The sequence below is a fragment of the Astatotilapia calliptera genome, chromosome 7, assembly GCF_964374335.1.
Source record: "Astatotilapia calliptera chromosome 7, fAstCal68.1, whole genome shotgun sequence".
Classification (NCBI taxonomy): domain Eukaryota; kingdom Metazoa; phylum Chordata; class Actinopteri; order Cichliformes; family Cichlidae; genus Astatotilapia; species Astatotilapia calliptera.
Genome location: NC_137428.1, coordinates 11,253,756 through 11,272,593, shown reverse-complemented (window position 1 = coordinate 11,272,593; position 18,838 = coordinate 11,253,756). Strand labels below are relative to the sequence as shown.

At 37.8% G+C, this 18,838-nt stretch overlaps 3 protein-coding genes across 9 annotated transcripts in view; 2 read left to right on the top strand and 1 right to left on the bottom strand.

Moving 5' to 3' along the window:
* ranbp10 (RAN binding protein 10) overlaps positions 1-1,238 on the bottom strand; it is a 38,585-nt gene extending 37,347 nt beyond the window's left edge. The window contains exon 1 of the mRNA XM_026172954.2: positions 861-1,238. Within this exon, the coding sequence (XP_026028739.2) occupies positions 861-1,059 (199 nt within the window). The 5' untranslated portion in view covers positions 1,060-1,238. The remainder of the gene's footprint in view (positions 1-860) is intronic.
* Positions 1,239-1,718: 480 nt separating this feature from the next.
* Positions 1,719-6,302, top strand: tsnaxip1 (translin-associated factor X interacting protein 1). 3 transcript variants are annotated; one of them, XM_026172956.2, is made up of 10 exons: positions 1,719-1,911; positions 2,070-2,151; positions 2,337-2,474; positions 2,574-2,667; positions 3,570-3,766; positions 4,073-4,214; positions 5,029-5,192; positions 5,279-5,392; positions 5,671-5,780; positions 6,077-6,302. In XM_026172956.2, the coding sequence occupies exons 1-10, from the start codon at positions 1,856-1,858 to the stop codon at positions 6,174-6,176; spliced, it is 1,197 nt and encodes a 398-aa protein (XP_026028741.2). In that variant the 5' UTR covers positions 1,719-1,855; the 3' UTR covers positions 6,177-6,302. The 3 variants fall into 3 exon arrangements, with proteins under 3 accessions (XP_026028741.2, XP_026028740.2, XP_080159563.1); XM_026172955.2 differs by having other exon boundaries at positions 2,043-2,151; XM_080303437.1 differs by lacking the exon at positions 1,719-1,911 and having other exon boundaries at positions 2,044-2,151; positions 2,278-2,474.
* Positions 6,303-10,516: 4,214 nt separating this feature from the next.
* On the top strand, positions 10,517-18,570 carry nutf2 (nuclear transport factor 2). Of its 5 annotated transcripts, XR_013909938.1 has the most exons (6): positions 10,517-10,638; positions 11,757-11,878; positions 13,867-13,938; positions 14,250-14,348; positions 14,655-14,780; positions 17,706-18,570. XR_013909938.1 is itself a non-coding variant. In XM_026172959.2 (5 exons), exons 2-5 carry the CDS (start codon positions 11,780-11,782, stop codon positions 17,817-17,819), a joined length of 384 nt encoding a protein of 127 aa, XP_026028744.1. In that variant the 5' UTR covers positions 10,517-10,638; positions 11,757-11,779; the 3' UTR covers positions 17,820-18,570. The 5 variants fall into 5 exon arrangements, 4 of the variants coding, with proteins under 4 accessions (XP_026028744.1, XP_026028745.1, XP_080159564.1 ...); XM_026172959.2 differs by lacking the exon at positions 14,655-14,780; XM_026172960.2 differs by lacking the exon at positions 14,655-14,780 and having other exon boundaries at positions 10,632-10,860.
* Positions 18,571-18,838: the final 268 nt, after the last annotated feature.

Below are 18,838 nucleotides of genomic sequence, written 5' to 3'. Positions count from 1 at the left end.
ATTTTGGCCTAATGTAATGCGCAGAGGCCTTCCTCTCACGGCAGCACCTCTGTTGCCTGCTAGAAACTGGACCTGAAACTGTTGTTAGGCTCGGGGCACGCAGATCTGAATGGAGGTGGACGGGAAAATGATTGGAAAAGACTTCTAGAACACTGCTCTGAAATCACATGAGAAACACAAAACAATGCCATTTTATCCTGTTTGCTATAGCACTGTACAGCGTTAATATTTCAACTGATACTGCACTGGAAAACAACAAGTTCTGTTGGTGTCCACCTCGGAACCTACTGTCCTCAATTCAATATTAGGAACAGCTAAGTTGGCTAACGTTAGCTAGTTAGCCACAAGGCTAAGTAATGTGTTTGGTTAACAGCTTTCTGTTAGCAAGCTCCCGTAAGTTAGACAGGGGTTTGCCAATAAACTATGCGTCGTTACTGCTACCAGTGTCCCCTTCCAGTACAAAGCGAGGAGAACGTCAGATGCAGTGAGTTTACTCCAAAGCAGTAACGTCATAAACAGTAAATAAACAAAGAAGAGCCATGATATTGAAGATTTCAGTGTGACGGTAATGAGACCGATGGCCAGGGTTAGCGAGTTCACTGTCACCCATCTGGGCATTCCTCTGCTCATTCGTGAAACAAAGCAAGGTTACAGGACAGGAGAGGCAGCTCAGACTAGATTTACCAGGACTGCACACGCACATACACAGTCAACATAATCGCATACTGAGTGTGTATGTGTGTGTGTGTGTGTGAGAGAGAGAGAGAGACCCCCCCCCCCTTCGGCAACAACACAGACAGATTTGAACTGCTGTTTTGACTACACACTTAGGCCCATCAGTGATGAGGCAGGTCTCTAACCTTTGTAATGGACCCGTAGGTTGTTCTGTGACAGCCCAATGTAGCTGTATTTATCCTTGGGGCTCCAGGATCGGGGTAAAGGGGTCTCTTCCTCGTTTACAGCCGGGTAAAGCCGCTTCAGCCTCTCGTTAAGCTCGTGCTCCTGGTAATTAAAAGCAGGATCTCCCAGCGGCAGGCTTCCCGCTCCGAGCTCTGTCATTTTTTTTGGCCTCCTGTTTTTGTATCTTATTGTTCGTTTCTTTCTATCCAAAGCCCAGTGTCAGTCCGCTGGAGCTGTAGGCTGAGAGTGAGAGGGACTGAGGGGAGAAAATAGCAGCGGTGTGACATCCCCGGATAAGCAGCAGAATGTACTGTAGGCTGAAATAGTGTCGTATGGGTACTGTAGTTCAGCTGCACGCTCGCTTTTATGCTAATGTCACTAGAAATGACTACAGAGTTCCACTACTGTTAGACGGGTTTAGGGCCTTCCAGTGAGATAGGGGCTAGGAAATGTAGTTTTCGTCTGTTAAACTTACATACGTTTTCAGAACGTTATATAATTTAAATTTGAACTTTACATGGTAAAACTTGTATTTATTTGTAAGTTAAAGGGTATTTTTACAGTATTAATAGCAGTGTTATTTCCTCGGCGAAATATGTGCCTGTTCATAAAAACACTGTGTTGTTTACTAAGTTTTATTATATTGTAATTAATATAGCAGATATGTGAAATAGCCTTTATAAAACACGTTACCATATATTAGTTATTATATATCAAAGTTAATGATTGAGTTGAGCAGATAAAATCATTGCCATTTTGAAAATTAGTTAGGCGCACACCGGGCAACTACGTGGGGTCTTGTTGCGTAGTCAGTCGTCGTTACCATGGAAACCCTGCTTCAAATGTTGTGCTGTGCGACGCTAAAGCCGATCTCATTGAGTTAAACTGACGAAATACAACAGTTTCAAACGGGCTAAGTGTTTGTTATTGTCTACCCCTTATATCAAAGCTATAAATGTCACCAAACAAAGATATAAAATTTCCACCTCTAACACCGTCACAAAAAACAAGGCAAGTGATGAAATGACTTCCATTTACACCAAAAATCATGCTACGTTTGTTTTTATGTATAAATACATTTGTATTTCAAAGCTTATTTAAAGTACGTTTAAGGCAGACTGACTTTGTTGTTTGCATATTAGACTTACATATGAATACAATCTACAAAGTTACACAGCCCAGACATCAGAGGAAGGACATGAAGAGGAAAGTGCTGGTGGTGTATCTGTCCAACCATGTGCAACGAGAAAGGTACGTAAATCAGGTAACATTACACAAACAGCAATCTGACTTTGTCCTGCCAACATCTAAAGTCTTTTAATTGGTATAAAGATCATCTAAGAACTTCATGGCATCTTTATAAACTTTATCTTTCAGTGTCACAGGAAAGTTCCTTTCACAGTACTGTGTGTGCTTTTGTGTGACCAATCATGTAGTGCTGGACAGGAGGCAGTTACTTTTATGCAGGCCCAAACAGAAAGCCACAACTTCTGATGCAGCTGGAGAACTATGTGAGCAAGGAGCTTCATACTATCGACCCACATGAGCCAAAATTTCAGGAGCTGAAACTTCAGGTGAAATGTTTTTGTTGATTGTATTTATGTTTAGAAGATATATACGTATTTTCTTGCTGCAGTCTAAGTACTTACAATCTTACTCTACTTTGCCTACAGGTCTACCGCAATGCATTTGAATGTTTCATCACTGCCTTCAAAACTTACCAACCCCTTCTGTCTGCCATTAAAAAGGAATATGAAAACACCTTTGGTCAGTGAGAAAGCTAGTCTGATTTGTATAGATTTTATAAAAATGCTATTTAAAAAAACAATTTATAACAGATTTGACAAGGTTTTGAAGCAGATTAGAAATGGCGTCCCACAACGTTTTTGGGAAAAACAGAAAAATAAAACCTTTGGGTATAGAATTAAATAAATTAAAGTTTTATATTTACAATACATAAATATCAATATTCTCTCACATCTAAGTGGTAAATGTCTTACATCAAACTAAATTTATTGGTTCAAATGAACATGCAAAGAGAGGGTGTATAATAGTAACAACAATGTAGATATCTCTTTAGAGACAGAAAAATATAATTTGATTAGCCCTTTCTTGCAGTCATAATACACAGCAACCAGCGTGGTTCCATCCAGCCTTGCAAAGTAAGGCAATATATTTCTTTGTAAAAAAAATGTATTATTCTGAATTAATTTCTCAAAACTTTGTGACTTTAATATTCAGTAACTATATTAATAATTTTGAGTCTTCTCCAGGTACTATTCTGTCTCTTTGCCATTCACTTTTGAGTGTTTTCTTCTAAATCATCCTATACATAGTCATACACTTTTCTTTGTTGTTTGTTAAGGATTCAACTCAGCATTTGTGAGAGCAAATCTGGGTTAAGAAGTTAATAAAATTAGTGGAAAGGATTCCACTAGATTCCAATAGCCTTCTAAAAGGTCCTAGCAGTTTGTGTAGGCAGTAAAATGATAAGTTCTATTGTAGCATAGAAAGAGTTGGTTTCAACATGTTATTCTCACCTAGTTAAAACTAATTGTCTATTCAGTAAAAAGATGAAGTTTGTAGAGGTTAGCTTTTCTTTGTATAAAGACTTTATATCAGGGAGTTGATTATTTGTTGTAATGCATGCATTGTATACATCTTTTCAGTTCATCAGGGAGAACAAATCAAAAAGCTGGAACCACTGCAGTCCCATCTGAGGCTGGTGACAGAGGAATGTGACAGAAAGATTCAAGCTCGCTGGGCAGAGGAGCAGGCTGAGATTGCTGCCTTGAAAATGGAGAAGCAGAAGCTAAAGGAGGAGATTGAAGCCATGAGAAAGAGAGAGAAGACAGTGCAGGCAGTGGTAAATGGCATACTTTTAATTTTATTTTTGTTTAATTAATCATGTGACTTTTAGTCACTTGGATGAGTGACAAAACGTTTCTCCCAGTGAAAACGCTACGTCTAGATGAACAGAATCAACTTTTGGAGATTTATTTATCTGGATGATTGAGAATGCATCAAGACATGTGACTTTTAAGGCCATGAAAGCTTTTATGAAAGCATAAAAGCTTAAGGGCATGAAAGCATACACACAACCCTGCGCATAAAGGAAATGCATCCATCAATTATCGTATCAGTCACCCCATTGCCTGTTGTTCCTCTTAAGGTGGATCATCTGCAGTCAGAACTGTCTGACCAGTATCTGCAGTACCGGGAGGAGCGTGATGCTCGCAGGTTGCTGATTTGGCAGCTCAATGACATGACAAGAAGTAGTGTGAAGGAGCAGCGTTCTGCAGACAAAAGTACAGGTATAACAACATCTATTACATCTTTAACTAGTTAACAGTGAACTGAAAATAACTTAAGGTCCTTTTTTTTTAAAATGTGAATTTAGATGTGATTTCTTCCCAAAATAAACATGTATGGTTTTAAGACAATATAACATATTCTTTATTGGGATTAATTAATTAATTTATTTTATTTTATTTATCAAAGGGATTACTTTCTCACACGCTGACCAAATGATTTGAAGGTTAATATGAGGAGTCACCATAGCAACAATATATGTACGATGGAATTAAAGGAAAAACAATTGATACCCTTTAAGTGATACTGAAAATAATAATTTGTTTAAACGTTGAAACTGTCAGTATCTTTATTGGATGGTATTCCTTAGGAAACATTTCCAGTGACTCACTAGAGACTCTCTGTAACTATAGTAGTAATGGAGAATAACTCTGTAAGTAACTGTGTTAAACTCCATATTTTGCATTTGAAAGTTAAAGTTAAACTCCATAAAAAAGATTATTTTTGAGATTGAAAAAATTGCAGAAGTAGTTTGCAAATTCTGTTCGTTTGAGTTTTATTTCACTACTTTCCAACTTTTTGTATTATTATTATTAAATAATTGATAAAAGATGGTAGCGTGTGATCAGCTTCTGGTGTGGGGCATGCCAGAAAAAGTTTGAAAACCTCTTTGATGGAAAAGGCCCAACATTATCTATATTTGAAAAACCCAAGTACAGTAACCTCTAGAGCTCAGCAAAACATATGTTTTTATGTTTATAAAATATAAATGTCTATAGGGAAGTGTGTCATGCTCTTACATGTGTTTCCATTTAGATTGGAAGGATCCTGTGGAACTGCAGCTCGCTCTAAAGGTGTGTCGAGAAGACCTGAGGAAAGCCCAGGAGGAACTGAACAGAATGAACGCAGAGTACTGGGGTGTTGTGCCCCAGTGTGACTGGGACGCCCTTGAACAGAAACACCAACGCACCGAGCTTCAGGTATCTCATGCTGGATACTATATATAGACTTCATGACTTAACATCTCAACAGTCTTTGGTGACTTTTTTTTCTTTTTATTGTGAAGTTGAAGACACTCCAGGATGACTTTGATCAGTTAAAGAGTGAGTATGACACACTGCTGGAACTCCACAAACGAGGCAGCATGCAGGCCAAGACACACGTCTCAACCTCTGTCCAGGTACTTTACGTATGTAGAACTTGAACAGATTTTCAATTCTATGAATATTCTAATAAATGTAATGTGTGTGTCACTATCTGTCTCTAATCTAATAAATGTCACCTGATAAAGCTGATAAAGAGCCTAAATATGAATAAATTAGGGTCCAGAAGCTCGATACTGCTATTCCAGCAATAGAGACAGCTTGACAAATGTCATCGTAAACTGACAAATATGAAAGTTGGATCAATCTTCTCAGCAAAAGTAACGACCAACATTGCCACCAAAATGTTTTTCAGACTGATGAGAGTGGGTCCCAGCAGCAAAGCCACATTCAGTCCCAGCAACAAGAGGAACCAGTCACCTCTGATGCCCCTGAGAGCAACATGTTCCCTGTCCATGAGTCTAGGTGATAAAAATAGATATACATTGAAACACACACACACACACACACACACACACACACACACACACACACACACACACACACACACACACACACACACACAGTCAGTTTTATTTATACTGCATAAAGTCATAATTTTGCCTCAAGGGGCTTTAAAATATGTGCAGCATACACTACTGCCTAGCCTTATACCATCAGTTCAGATAAGCCTTGAAGGTTATGAGTAATTTTCTGTCTGGTTCTGTTTTACTTTGTCAAATGAGAGCCATGTGTATATATGTGTGTGTTCATATGTATAGGGAGGCCCAGAGGACAACATATTTTGGAGAGGAAACGGATCCACGTTTGGCCTCATCTCAAGGTGAAGCAGGCAACAGTGGTGATCCCATCTCCTCTTAGAGCCTGCGTTTAGTGGCTGGGGTCTCAAGTTTGAGCCTTGATGTAATTCACAACATGTGATCAAAATTGTGAAGATGCTGAATTAAATATTAAAAATTGTGGCCACTGAGACCACCTGTGAGTTTTCAAGCTTTACCTTCAGTTCCTTGACAATTCAGTGGAAAATGTACCATCAAATCTTAAAACCACTTTCCTAACAGTGAGTGAAATACTCGTATCATATTTATTCTGTATTACAGAAGCCTGCTTAAAAAAATACATTCATTTACAACATCCAAGTCACCAGCTCTGACGCTTCTTCTCCAGCACACCACAGCAAAGTACATTGTGCTCACTACAACTGGCTGATGGAAAATCCCCATGATTTTACTCTCATTTTGCTCTCTTCATTAGGAAGTAGAGCTTGCTCATCCTCTTTTTGGATACAGCTTCTGTGTTGGTCTTCCAGTTCAACCTGTTGTTGATATGGATGCCTCTGTATTTGTACTCCTCCACCACATCAGCATCCTATCCCAGGATAGACATGGGTCAGTTGTCCTCTTTCCTCTGAAGTTGATCACAGTCGCTCTGGTCTTATTCACATTTGGAAGCAGATGAATCCTCCCAGGCCAGTCCAGTCACCCAGTAGTGCTCTGTGCTCCTCTTCCCACCCACAACTAATACAACCAACAACCTCAGAATTGTCAGAGTATTTCTGTAGATTGCATTGACCACAATTGTACTGAAAGCCTCAGGTGTACAAGGTGAGCACAAATGGAGATGACACAGTTCCCTTTGGAGCTCCTGTACTGTACCGTCCAGTCTCCCAAATTGCAGTTTGTCTACATGTATCAGGTAATCATTAATCCAGGAGATGGTGGACATGTTTGTTAATATTTCTGGTAGCTTCTGTATGCGAACTGCAGAGGGTCACGAGATGTTTTCATGTTGGACAGTACTTATCTCTCGACAATCTTCATTAAATATGATGTAATGGCAAGTGGTCAGTAGGCTTTAAATTCTTAATAGTGTTGAGGTTTTTGGTACAGGAACTAGACAGGATGTTTTCCCTAACACTGATATCATCTCCTGTTTCAAACTTTGGCTGTAAATGTGACTCAGGATCACAGGCAGCTGGCTAGCACAGGTCCTCAGCACCTTGGGGTTGATGTAATCAGGCAGTTTTGTGTAGCCTAATAATGGGAGAATTTAAGTATTTAAACATGTGTTACTTATAGCTTGAGAGTAGATAGCAACACATGTAGTAAACTTAATTTCTTGCAGGACCAAAACAAGGAAAGCGGTGAGGCTCAGTGACGTTGTAGCCCATGCTCTGCAGAAAGAGATAAGTTAATGTGCTGCTAATGGTAATATGTCCACCCCAGATAAGCACCTTTCTCTGCCAGTTTTATATTTCAAATGCTGATAGCATGTTTGAAAATTTCTTTGACTGTTAAAAAATGCTTTGCAACCTAAGGCTCAATAAAAGATTCCCAAATGACCTGATATTAACTGGGTTATTATATAATCTCAAGGATTTATTCTAAGAAAGTTCACAACCCATATAAGCTGCACTTCATTTGTAAAAATAAGTCGATAGATAGATAGATAGATAGATAGATAGATAGATAGATAGATAGATAGATAGATAGATAGATAGATAGATAGATAGATAGATAGATAGATAGATAGATAGATAGATAGATAGATAGATAGATAGATAGATAGATAGATAGATGCTAACTATAGAAATTAACTAAAATAGTAGGAAAATACATTTATTTATTTCTGTGTCAGTGGTATTCATCAAGTGTGCATTTAAATGCCTTTTGATTGACTGTACAAATATAAGGAATCCAAGAACTGGCAACTGACAGTAACCCTTTATATTGAATAAAACTCAAACAAATTAGTATATTTTATTTAATTATCGAAACCTATTTTGTGCAATGTAGGTCTGATAAAACCACCCGCTTGGCTGAATGAAACCACCTGCGCTCTCAGACGCAAACGCCGATGTGCAGAGAAAAAATGGAAAAAAGTGTTAGACCTAGATCCACCTCGGTTGTTTTTCAGCAGTTTTTAACCTTTTCTGCATTGAAGGAAGTACTTGATCACTTAAGACAGTCTAATTCCCCACAAGATATTCTTCATGTCATTGGGCCTGGTATTTTATTTTAAATACTTCAGTGTCATCAGGTTGTGTACCAGCTGTTTTCAAACATGCTGTTGTGCAACCCATTATTAAGAAGAAAAATCTTGATCCAAATGTGCTTTCTAACTTCAGGCCAATTTCTAAACTGTCTTTTATGTCCAAAATTTTGGAAAAAGTTGTTTTCAAGCAACTTCAGACCTTTTTACACACTCGTGGCATTTGTGAAGTGTTCCAGTCTGGTTTTAAATCTTGTCACAGTACTGAGACTGCGCTTTTACGAGTTTTTAATGATCTTCTTTTAACTGTAGACTAAGGTTGCTCTGTTGTTTTACTCCTTTTAGATTTGACTGCCGCCTTTGACACAGTTGAACACGTAGTTGGTCTAAAAGGCACGGTTTTATCTTGTTTTAAATCATATTTATCGGAGAGGTCATTTTCTATTAAAATTGGGCAATACTCCTCTTCCTCCGCCCCTATGTGTTGTGGTGTGCCACAGGGGTCTGTTTTGGGTCCAACTCTGTTCTCCTTATACATGCTGCCTTTGGGATCTATTTTTAGGAAATACAACATTCCCTTTCATTGTTATGCTCATGACATCCAAATTTACTTCCCTTTGAAACTGGGTGTCTTTGTCCCACTGCAGCCTTTGCTTAACTGTTTACATGATGTTAAAGACTGGTTAACACAGAATTTTCTTACACTAAATGAAAATATGACTGAAGTTATGGTTTTTGGAACTCATGCCCCTTTGAACAAGTTAACTGATACCCTCAGTCCTCTTGCTTCTCATCTTTCTCACACTGTAAGGAATCTCAGAGTGTTTTTAGATAGCTCCTCTAAATTAGAGAAGCAAGTGTCCACAGTTGTGAAAACAAGTTTTTATCAGTTACGTGAAATTGCCAAAGCTAAGCCTTATCTTCCTAAGAGACCTAGAAACACTTATTCATGCCTTCATCACCTCTAGACTGGACTACTGCAATTCTCTCTATTTGGGTCTTCAACACTCACCTCTTCATCGCTTGCAGTTAGTCCAAAATGCTGCTGCACGTCTTTTAACAGGTGTTAGAATGTAGGAACACATCACTCCAGTTTTAGCAAATTTATACTGGCTCCCTGTAAAATATCGTATTGATTTTAAGATTCGTGTACTTACTTTTAAAGTTTTAAATAATATGACGCCTAGTTATTTCAACGAACTCCTCAACATGTATGACTCCCAAAGAGCACTGAGATCTTCTAGCCAGATGCTCTTAGCACAACCAAGGTCTCAATTGAAGCATAGAGATCGGGCCTTCGCAGTAGCAGCACCCAGACTCTGGAATAATCTGCCAGAGGAGATTCGTACTTCGTCTATTCAGTCTTTTAAATCGCATCTTAAAACTCACTTTTTTACTTTGGCTTTTAATTCAAGTTCAGTATGAGTACCATCAGGCCTGTTTTATGTTTTTATTGTTAATTCACTGTCTTCTTATTTACCTGTATTTGTTTCTAATTTATTTATATTTGTTTCTCTATCACAATCGGTTAAAAACACTTGTTTTTAACCGATTGTGAAGCACTTTGGTCAACTCTGTTGTTTTTAAATGTGCTATACAAATAAATTTTGAATTGAATTGATGTTTTTACCAAACCAGGGTGTGTCGGTTTGTGGATCTATTTGCGGTGGCCTTTACTGCTGTTGACTGCAGAAATAAATCGTGTTTGGGTAAAAAGCCTTGCTTATGCCTTTTTTCTCAGTCTGGTGGACTCAGCAACCTAACCTAAGAGAACAATGAAGGCACAAGTTACAAATGACTAAATCTGTTTTGTGCTGCAATTTGATGTAATTTTAAAAGCAAATGTAATGTAATGTAAGTGTTCTTGCTGGACAGTCGTGACTGTAGCACATTTAATCTTTGTACATCAAATAAAATAAAACCATTTTTGACTTACCATTTTTATTGTCTCTTACTCCATGGGTTTTTCTTGTTTTTTTCACTTCAGAAATCATCAAAACGTGTGATTTGGACATAATAATAATAATCATAATAATAATCATAATACATTTTATTTGAAAGCGCCTTTCAGAACACTCAAAGACACTGTACACAGTAGAATAATAAAAGCAACATAAAAGCAAGCAGTTTACACAATCATAAATGACATGACACACTTCTGAATATAGTATGTATCAGAATGTGGCTGTATTATGTAAAAGGCGACAGACAAGAAAATTGAGCATACTACAATCCCCATAATGCATCGGGCCTTTTACGGCTTTTTGTACGTACCCTCGTAGCGGAGCAGACATTGCACTGTGCGATCGTGCAGCCGGCCTCGGCGTAAGAGGTAAGTTTTTATTACTAGTTTTTATGGTGCCCGCTTACAAAATAGTGAATGGAAACATGCTCGAAAACAAAAAGCACTAGTTTAATCTGACATTCGAAAAAGCCCGAGGCGGTATAAGTTGTTAAATCGGTTGCTATTGGCCGGTTTGGGGCTAACGGTGGACACGCCTATGTAGAGTAGCTGCTTCGGTGTTCCAGAGCTGTACGCGCGGGCCCGCAAGAGGTATGAACACTCAAAGCAGACGGGGTATTTTTAGCAACTGGTGAACAGGCCACTACCAGCTGGCCGATCAGCTAACGCCCGGAAATATAATTTATCTGACGCCTAACATTGGCTGGCGAGGAGACATGCTACGTATGTGAACTGTCTGTGCTAGCACAGGCTGAGTCAACATTAGCAAACATGACACAAGCTAGCAGCAGCTAGTTAGCTAGAGTTAAGTAGTTAAAAATTAGCTTTTCCGTACATTAACGTTACTTGCTCATATTTCCTCAATCCCCCTTTACTTCTGACTATATTTACGGGGGCCCTGAACAACTTATGTGTGGTCGCAATTCGGGGTATGCTGCTCGCAGTCTACTGCTAATGTGCAGAGCGCTCGGATTGTTCCAGTAGCAGCCGTGTATCGTTATGTGGGAGCACATGACTTGGGCTGTCAGTGTCACCCGAGCGGAGGGATCCGTTGCAGTAAAATATACTTTGGCTTATTCAGTTAAGTAATTTTAACATTTATTTTTCTCAATGAAATGGGATCTATATGCTATTTTTTTTTTTTTTGGAGTCTTTAGTTAAAAACATATTTTTCTTTAAAAAAAAAAAAAAAAAAACAGAAATCAAAACAATGTGTGTACTGTACAGTTTATTGTACTGTTTGCTGCTTTAAGAGCTTGATTCTATAAAACATCCCAGAATACTGTCTTGAATTATGGTAGTGAGGGCTGTCCAAGAGTTTTTTCAGAAATCTGAAGCTTATGTTGACATCTGGTGACTACAAATTAGTTTTGATATAAGTGGGAGGCTGCTGCTGGTGGTGGTGCTGTTGTTGTTGTTTTTTCTATGAATTGCCCCTTTTCTTATCTCATTACGTTTGTCTGATTCGCTCTCTCCCACACGCTCAGTGTGAGTTGCAGGGTGATTCAGGATGGTGGACCAGCCTTTGTGGGAGCAGATAGGATCCAGCTTTGTGCAGCACTACTATCAGATGTTTGACTCTGACAGATCACAACTGGGATCTATATATGTGAGTTGGACTTGTCTTATGTAGGTGTTTATGAGTAAACTTTTGCTGTAATAATCTCACTTTCCTTAATTTTGAGTGTATAATCCTAATGATTTAGGTATTGTCCAGTCAGGTCACTTTATGTATATGGCACATTTTAAAGTGTTTTACAATTACAAACACAGCTTGCATAACAGACAGGGAACATATTAAAAATTATAATTGAGAAATATGTCAGACAACAGTTAAAAAATAAATAAATAGAAGTGGCAGACAGTTCGAGAGCCCAGGGGCAATATTTGCAAAGTTTTGGTCGTTTTTAGTTTTTATGTGAGAAAAGGACACCAAGAGAAGTTATTGTGATGATGACCTCAGTGACGTGATGTGGAGTTAAAAGATCTGTAATATATTTGTTGAGCTAATCCACAGAGGGCTTTAAAACAAATAATGTTTAAATATATTTAAAACTTTGCAGGTTGCCAGGGCAGCTTAGCTAAAACAGCTTTGCTCACTCTTATGAGATGAGCAGCTGCGCTTTGAACCATCTGTAAATGAAAGAAAGTGCAATTGGGCAATCCTACACACAGGGAATTGCAGTAGTCCAGCTGAGAGGTGATAAAGGCATGGATAACGCTTTAGTTCTTTAGATACAAAACTAGTTTTCGTTTAGTGATGGTTCTCAGTTGGTGAATGTTGTCAAGCAGCTTTTGACAGAATTCCTGATTTGATTGTTAAAAGTTAAGGAAATTAAAGCACCAAGATTTTTAATGACAGCATCGACATATCTGGATAAATGAACAAGTAACTCAATGAAGATGTTTGTGGGGCTGGGGGGGCTGAATAAAATAGCCTCAGTTTTGCTGTCATTTAGTTCTAAACAATGCGACAAGACTGATTCAGAAAACATGGTTAATGAAAAGAATAGTGTTTTCTAAAAAGTCCTTCGTTTTTGTGTTGATTTTTACCTCAAATCCCTCCTGTCTACGTAGTAGCATGTTTTGTTTAGTTCACTTTTTTTTTAATATGCACACATGAAATACATTTCCAGTTTAAGGGAATTCACTGTTAGGAAGCATTTTAAAACATAAAGGTGTAAAAGTTTCTAGAGCCAGTGAATAATTGTCCAATATTGACCAGAATATATCTGGATTTTGATAATCGAGCAGGTCTAGACATCAGCCTTGCATTGTCAGACTTACTCCTGAAGTTGTGATGATGCTTGTGGTCATGATGATTATTATTTGGAAGCATGTTGTTTTCACTCGCACATACCATGCACATTTGCAAGCCATGGATCTTTGGATTGAATTTTTTTTCCCTCTATAGTTGAGAACTTGTGATTATATAATTACAAAGTGCTGCCAAAAGCACAAAGGTAAACAGCTTGTCAATAAGTTCTTAGTTTAGTTGACAGAAACTGTCACATTTTGTGTTCTTTGACTCCATCTTTTCAAATGTGTGGAACTTCTGTTGAAAATGTTTTTATTTTTATGATGAAATTGGTTTGTATATAATAAAATCTGTCTTGAAACAAAAATAAGCAGTCTTGTCTATACATTGTACGGGTATTATTCAATAATCAGAACATTGAGTAACCCCTAGCTTTAGCCCTGTGTCATTATATGGCCCTCAGGGCACTCATTCTATGAGTGATTTAATGAGTAGGAAAATGAGTCTTTTTCTATGTGCTGTGTTCACATTCCTGATTTGGGGAAAAAAAGGTCTCAAAAAGGAAAAGTCATTAAACAAACCTACTTATTAAAATGATTGTGCAGGTTCCGTTTTATGAATCAAAGCATTTACATAAGGCACTTTTTAACATCAACGCAGCCCAAAAACCCTGACAAAATAATTACGTTGGTTGTAACAATCTGTGATTTTAAACTGTACATGTCAGTGTCTAATTGATGATGTTTAAGGAATCTGCTGAGTCATGATGTGGGTTTTCATCTGCACATTACATCCTCTTCCACTTTTGTGCTGATCACTCTTTCCCACTGTCTACACAGATCGATGCATCATGCCTTACGTGGGAAGGACAGCAGTACCAGGGAAAAAGAGCAATTGTCGAGAAACTCGCTGTGAGTACATTTGCTAACCTATTGTCTTATACAGAGGTCACATGCATGCAACAGGTGGTTAGTGGCTTAAGTGAGATGTGTAGTGGCAGTGTAAGCTCATGCACACTAGAAACCAGGTTAAACTGTGATATGTGATCATTAAAAGAAGATGGCTAATGTACACAGCTGTAGTGATTATCAAATCTCTATATGTAACATTTATATCAAAATAGTTTGGAATACTTCAGACACATCTTAAGTAAATGTTTTCACTGCCTGATATACCTGTATTAATCTTTCTCTTGTGTATTTTCATTATCTGTTTGGACCAGAGTCTCCCATTTCAGAAAATAGCGCATAGTATAACGGCGCAGGACCATCAGCCAACTCCAGACAGCTGCATCTTGAGTATGGTTGTAGGACAGCTTAAAGTAAGTAGCACTATCATGATGTCATTGAATGGAGCGTGACAGGATTCACTGTTTTACAGCTAAATTGTCACACATTGAGCTATACAGTAAATGAGGTTGTTTCCCTTATTCTTCCAGGATCTGATCAGTGCTTCTTAATTTAAAACTACAATTTATAGGTTGAACATGATGAGAAAGATTTTAGTGTGTGAGCGTGTGTGTGTTTAATGTAGAAACTGGATTTGAAGCACTTTTTAGGCAAAAATGTTAATCCAGTAAATGATAACGTAACTTTCAACTGACTTTTTGTTCCCATCATGTTGGCAGTTGGTGGTACCCCAGTCAGTTTTCTTCATTCTCTTCAGCTGAACTGGGTTCAAACTACGGATCTTTTTTTTTCTCTCTCTTCTTTTTCTTAAGGAGAAGAAATGAGACTTGTCGATAAGTCTAAAAGTAAGAAAGCGCTCAGAAAAGTAAAAATTGAGGAATATTTAATTGTTGAAGTGAAACATTGTCCATACAAATATTACATATAGTATCCCTAAGAGTAATTTGAAACCATTTACCGCATTCAGTTCAGATTATAAAGGCCACTTCAAGAAATATTAATATAGTTCCAGATGTCCCCTAAATGTATATTTCAAGTTTTGGTCCAAAATACAATTCTGATTTTTGTTTGTTTGTTTTAGCCATGATATATGCCTCTAGTATAACTAATTTACTCCCTAAAGAGCTCAGTCTTTAACAGTGCATGTCAGTGTCTGTGTTTTAGTTTTTCTGTTGTCCGACAACAATAACAGATATTTTTAAATGAGAAAAAATTTACTGTGAGTTCAGCTGTGTTAAAATGAGTGTCGGATGTAGGACAGAAGCAAACCAATGCACATGGCTAACAGAAAGCCAGCTGAGTTTACTGGCACTGAAGCGCATAAAACCACATAAACTCAGAAATACACACCCAGTACCTCTCTGCTGGTTATAAATCACTCCTTGCACAATTTGTGCTCAATTTATAGTCCTCCCTCAACATTTAATTTTTCCTCAGTGTGTGTGTGTGTGTGTGTGTGTGTGTGTGTGTGTGTGTGTGTGTGTGTGTGTGTGTGTGAGACAGATCAAAGTTAATAATTATGTTAGCCATAATTGTGGGGACACTTTGATCTAAAGTATTTTATAGGATTTTCAGTTCTTCGGGTGATGGGAAATTTGGTAATTTTTCTTATTTTTAAGCTGTATTTAGCATATCTACACGCCCAGGGTATCTTTGTGTTATCTGGATTCACTTACCCTAACAATGGCAGTAAGGATGACTGATCACAGAAAGCTGGGCTATTAACACAGTGTTTACCAATTTAGACTGTAATTACTTGAATAGGATGGTGTTGGCAGCATTTGATCAGACACAATTATGGATTAAGTGTACTGACAGCAGAGTGTCTGATTTAAAAATAAATAAATAAATAAAATAAAATATAATATGGGGAAAAATATGAAGAGGTTAAATACATATCACAGACTGAAAGTAACAGCAAAACAGTGCTTTGAGAGGAAAAGCACTGTACAGTAGTTTAGCGTTAAAGAGGAAGAATCAATGTATGAGCTTTAAGTGCTTTAGTCAATAAAACTGGAAGACTGCAGCTATATTAATAAAGTTTTGTTATTGTTTGTTATTTGAAGCCATGAAAGAATGATGACAAAAATACACCCTGTGCAAATTACCAAACCCATCAATATTACAACTTTATTATTAAGACATGGGATGATCTGATGGATCATAATTGAGTATTTAATTAAATTAATATTTTAAAGGGCAGTTTGTATTCTATAAACGGAACAGTCAGAGTAAAAAATTATATAGGAAAAACAGAAATTGAATTCAAATGTAGGCTTAATCTATGTGTAAATTTGATATAAGGTCATCAAATGCATATAGGTGTAGATCATATATTAATGCTTATGGAGCAATAAAATAGTTTTAAAATTGCTTACAGGTCACAAAAAAGATCAAAGAATAAAGTTGGGTCTAACCTAAAATTCATTACTTAGGCTTATCAAGAAAAGATTAACTTTAGATGCCATTTTAAAAAAGATTAATAAAATTTTTTTAACTCTCCTATCTACTCATTGAGGTCTGTGAAATCTTCCAGCATGGTGACACTGCTTTTAGGAGAACTGATTTTTCAGAATGTTTGGACATAGTATGGTGATATACACTGGTAAGGAGTTTACAGCCCTCACTGTACAAAGAAATCCAGGGTTAACCCTGATATTACCTGGAAAACTGCTTGAGGTACAGGCCTCTTGACTCCACTAGCGAAAAATGAACAAAACACACTGACTTTATCTCAGTTGCTGTATGACAATAGTCTGGTTTAACTTGGTAAAATACCAGTCACACAAACAACAAAGCCTAGAAAGGCAACAACAGGTTGTCTATTCTTTAAATACATTTAAGGCATTTACATTTCTTTAAATCTGCTTGGATCAGGAAGCAATGATCAGCAAGGGGGAAGGCTTATGGTTCCATTCGAGATTTAAACTTTCCATAGTTCACACTTTATACCTCATGGTAAAAAATACAAAAATAGATTTTTAGGATAGTTTGCAAAGTGTGGTTAATGTTAGCAGTGCTAGCACCGGCAGCCTTCTTTTGCGGGTATGCATACCTGCATTGCTTCAGGCGAGTGATTATATGGCAGGTTACTTTGACACAGACATGCATATGAAATGGAGAGAGACGTGAATAGATGTACACTTCTGACATATCCTAGACCCAGATGTTAACTGTGGCTATAGATTATTAAAATCACAATAATTTTGATGACTGGTATTTCTGTTGGCCTGATTAGTCAGTAACAAGTATCTAGATGACTGGGTACACACCACACTAGAAAGAACTGTTGAAATTTTTAAGGCAAAGCTAGCTTTCCTGTGAACAGAGTCTCTGTTTACATTCTGAAAAATCGTTTCTACCTACTCAAAAATGTTTCTTAAAGTGATATTTGTAGGAGTATTTACTGATCACCATACACTGTACCGATTTTACTGTTCCATTGGTGTATTTCTGTAATATACTTACATATCTATACTATTGCTAATATATATTGTAATATATCTATATCACTAAAGCACTTCTAGATGGATGCAAACTGCATTTCGTTGCCCTGTACCTGTGCATGTGCAATGACAATAAAGTTGAATTCTATTCTATTCTATTTCTGCTGTGTCTGACAGTATGAAACGGAGGCATCCAGTTCAATAAAAACCAATACGAATAACAGTATAATTTTGTTGTAGCAGGTGTTCTTTACTCTAAATGTGTACCTTTGATGAACTAGCCTCAATCAATAACAGCTTTGACATCTGTGTGTGTGTTTGCAGGCAGATGAAGACCCCATTATGGGTTTCCATCAGAGTTTCATCCTGAAGAACATTAACGATGCATGGGTGTGCACCAATGACATGTTCAGGCTGGCCATTCACAATTTCGGTTAACCTGCGTCTCCACTTTGGCGGGCAGGGGCAGCCATAGTGAAGGTCACTGTGTGAAGTATGGAGGGAGGAGAAGAGAGAGCACTCATCCCTCCCTCCCGGCTGTTTCATTCACGCCTGTGTTGACAAACAAGCAAACACCAGATTCTAGATGTCAATCACTGAACCTCATCCAGACGGGTTTTCAGACCAGCCCAGCCTGTAGAACTGCAACGTGTTTCTTTGCTGAGAGCCGGCTGACCAATCAAACGCCCCTGTCTGCCACTCTGCTGATCTGCATGATGCTGGGAACCCCCTCATTACAATACTCAAGCCACCGGAAGGACAAACAGCTGACCGATGCCATTAACTCCGCTCTGCTCGCCTCTTTACTCTACTCTAACCCATTCTACTCTACTGTTGACTCCACTGCTGTCAACTCAGTTCTGTTAGCACTGTTGTTGACTGGTTTGTAGTCCCATGTTCAGGTTCAAAGATGGCTTCTTCAGTTTCCTTTTCACATATTTGTTTTTAGATGCCACTTGTGTGTTTACATTAGCTCGCCTTAGTGTGTTAAATAGAGTTTTATCTTCCTTTACACAACTGTTAACTTTGCCATGATTCATTTGCTCATGGATGACAAAGGTTGACATTGCTGTGTTTTGCTCTGACCCCGCTTATTTTCTCTCTCTCTTCTCTCTCTTTCACACACATCTGGCAGTTAAACATGGACTACAGCCACGATACACAATAAAACCTGGACTTTTTTTCTTAATGGTGTGACCTTGTCTTTCCATATCATGCTGTGGTGCCTCTTTAATTATAAACTTTTCGTAAATGTTAATATTAGTTTTGTCCTTAGGCTGTTTTTTTTTCTTGTTTAGATGATTAATAGAAGGTCAGCTAGATGCTCAGTGTCCATCATTTTATGACTTTGTTTTTAAAAGGGGACCATGTCGTTTCAGTGTAAATTCACATTTCAAACCATGTATTTAAAGTCTGCACAGTCTAAATGACGGTATGTTTTTACTACCAAGAAATAA

Excerpts from the sequence above, each read along its gene's own strand:
- tsnaxip1 (XM_026172955.2), top strand. The coding sequence starts at position 1,856 with ATGTCACCAAACAAAGATATAAAATTTCCACCTCTAACACCGTCACAA. Across the intron at positions 1,912-2,042 it reads ACACCGTCACAAAAAACAAG|ACTTACATATGAATACAATC; the intron begins GCAAGTGATGAA and ends TTTGCATATTAG. Across the intron at positions 5,781-6,076 it reads TTCCCTGTCCATGAGTCTAG|GGAGGCCCAGAGGACAACAT; the intron begins GTGATAAAAATA and ends TCATATGTATAG.
- nutf2 (XM_026172959.2), top strand. The coding sequence starts at position 11,780 with ATGGTGGACCAGCCTTTGTGGGAGCAGATAGGATCCAGCTTTGTGCAG. Across the intron at positions 11,879-13,866 it reads CACAACTGGGATCTATATAT|ATCGATGCATCATGCCTTAC; the intron begins GTGAGTTGGACT and ends CTGTCTACACAG. Across the intron at positions 14,349-17,705 it reads TGGTTGTAGGACAGCTTAAA|GCAGATGAAGACCCCATTAT; the intron begins GTAAGTAGCACT and ends GTGTGTTTGCAG.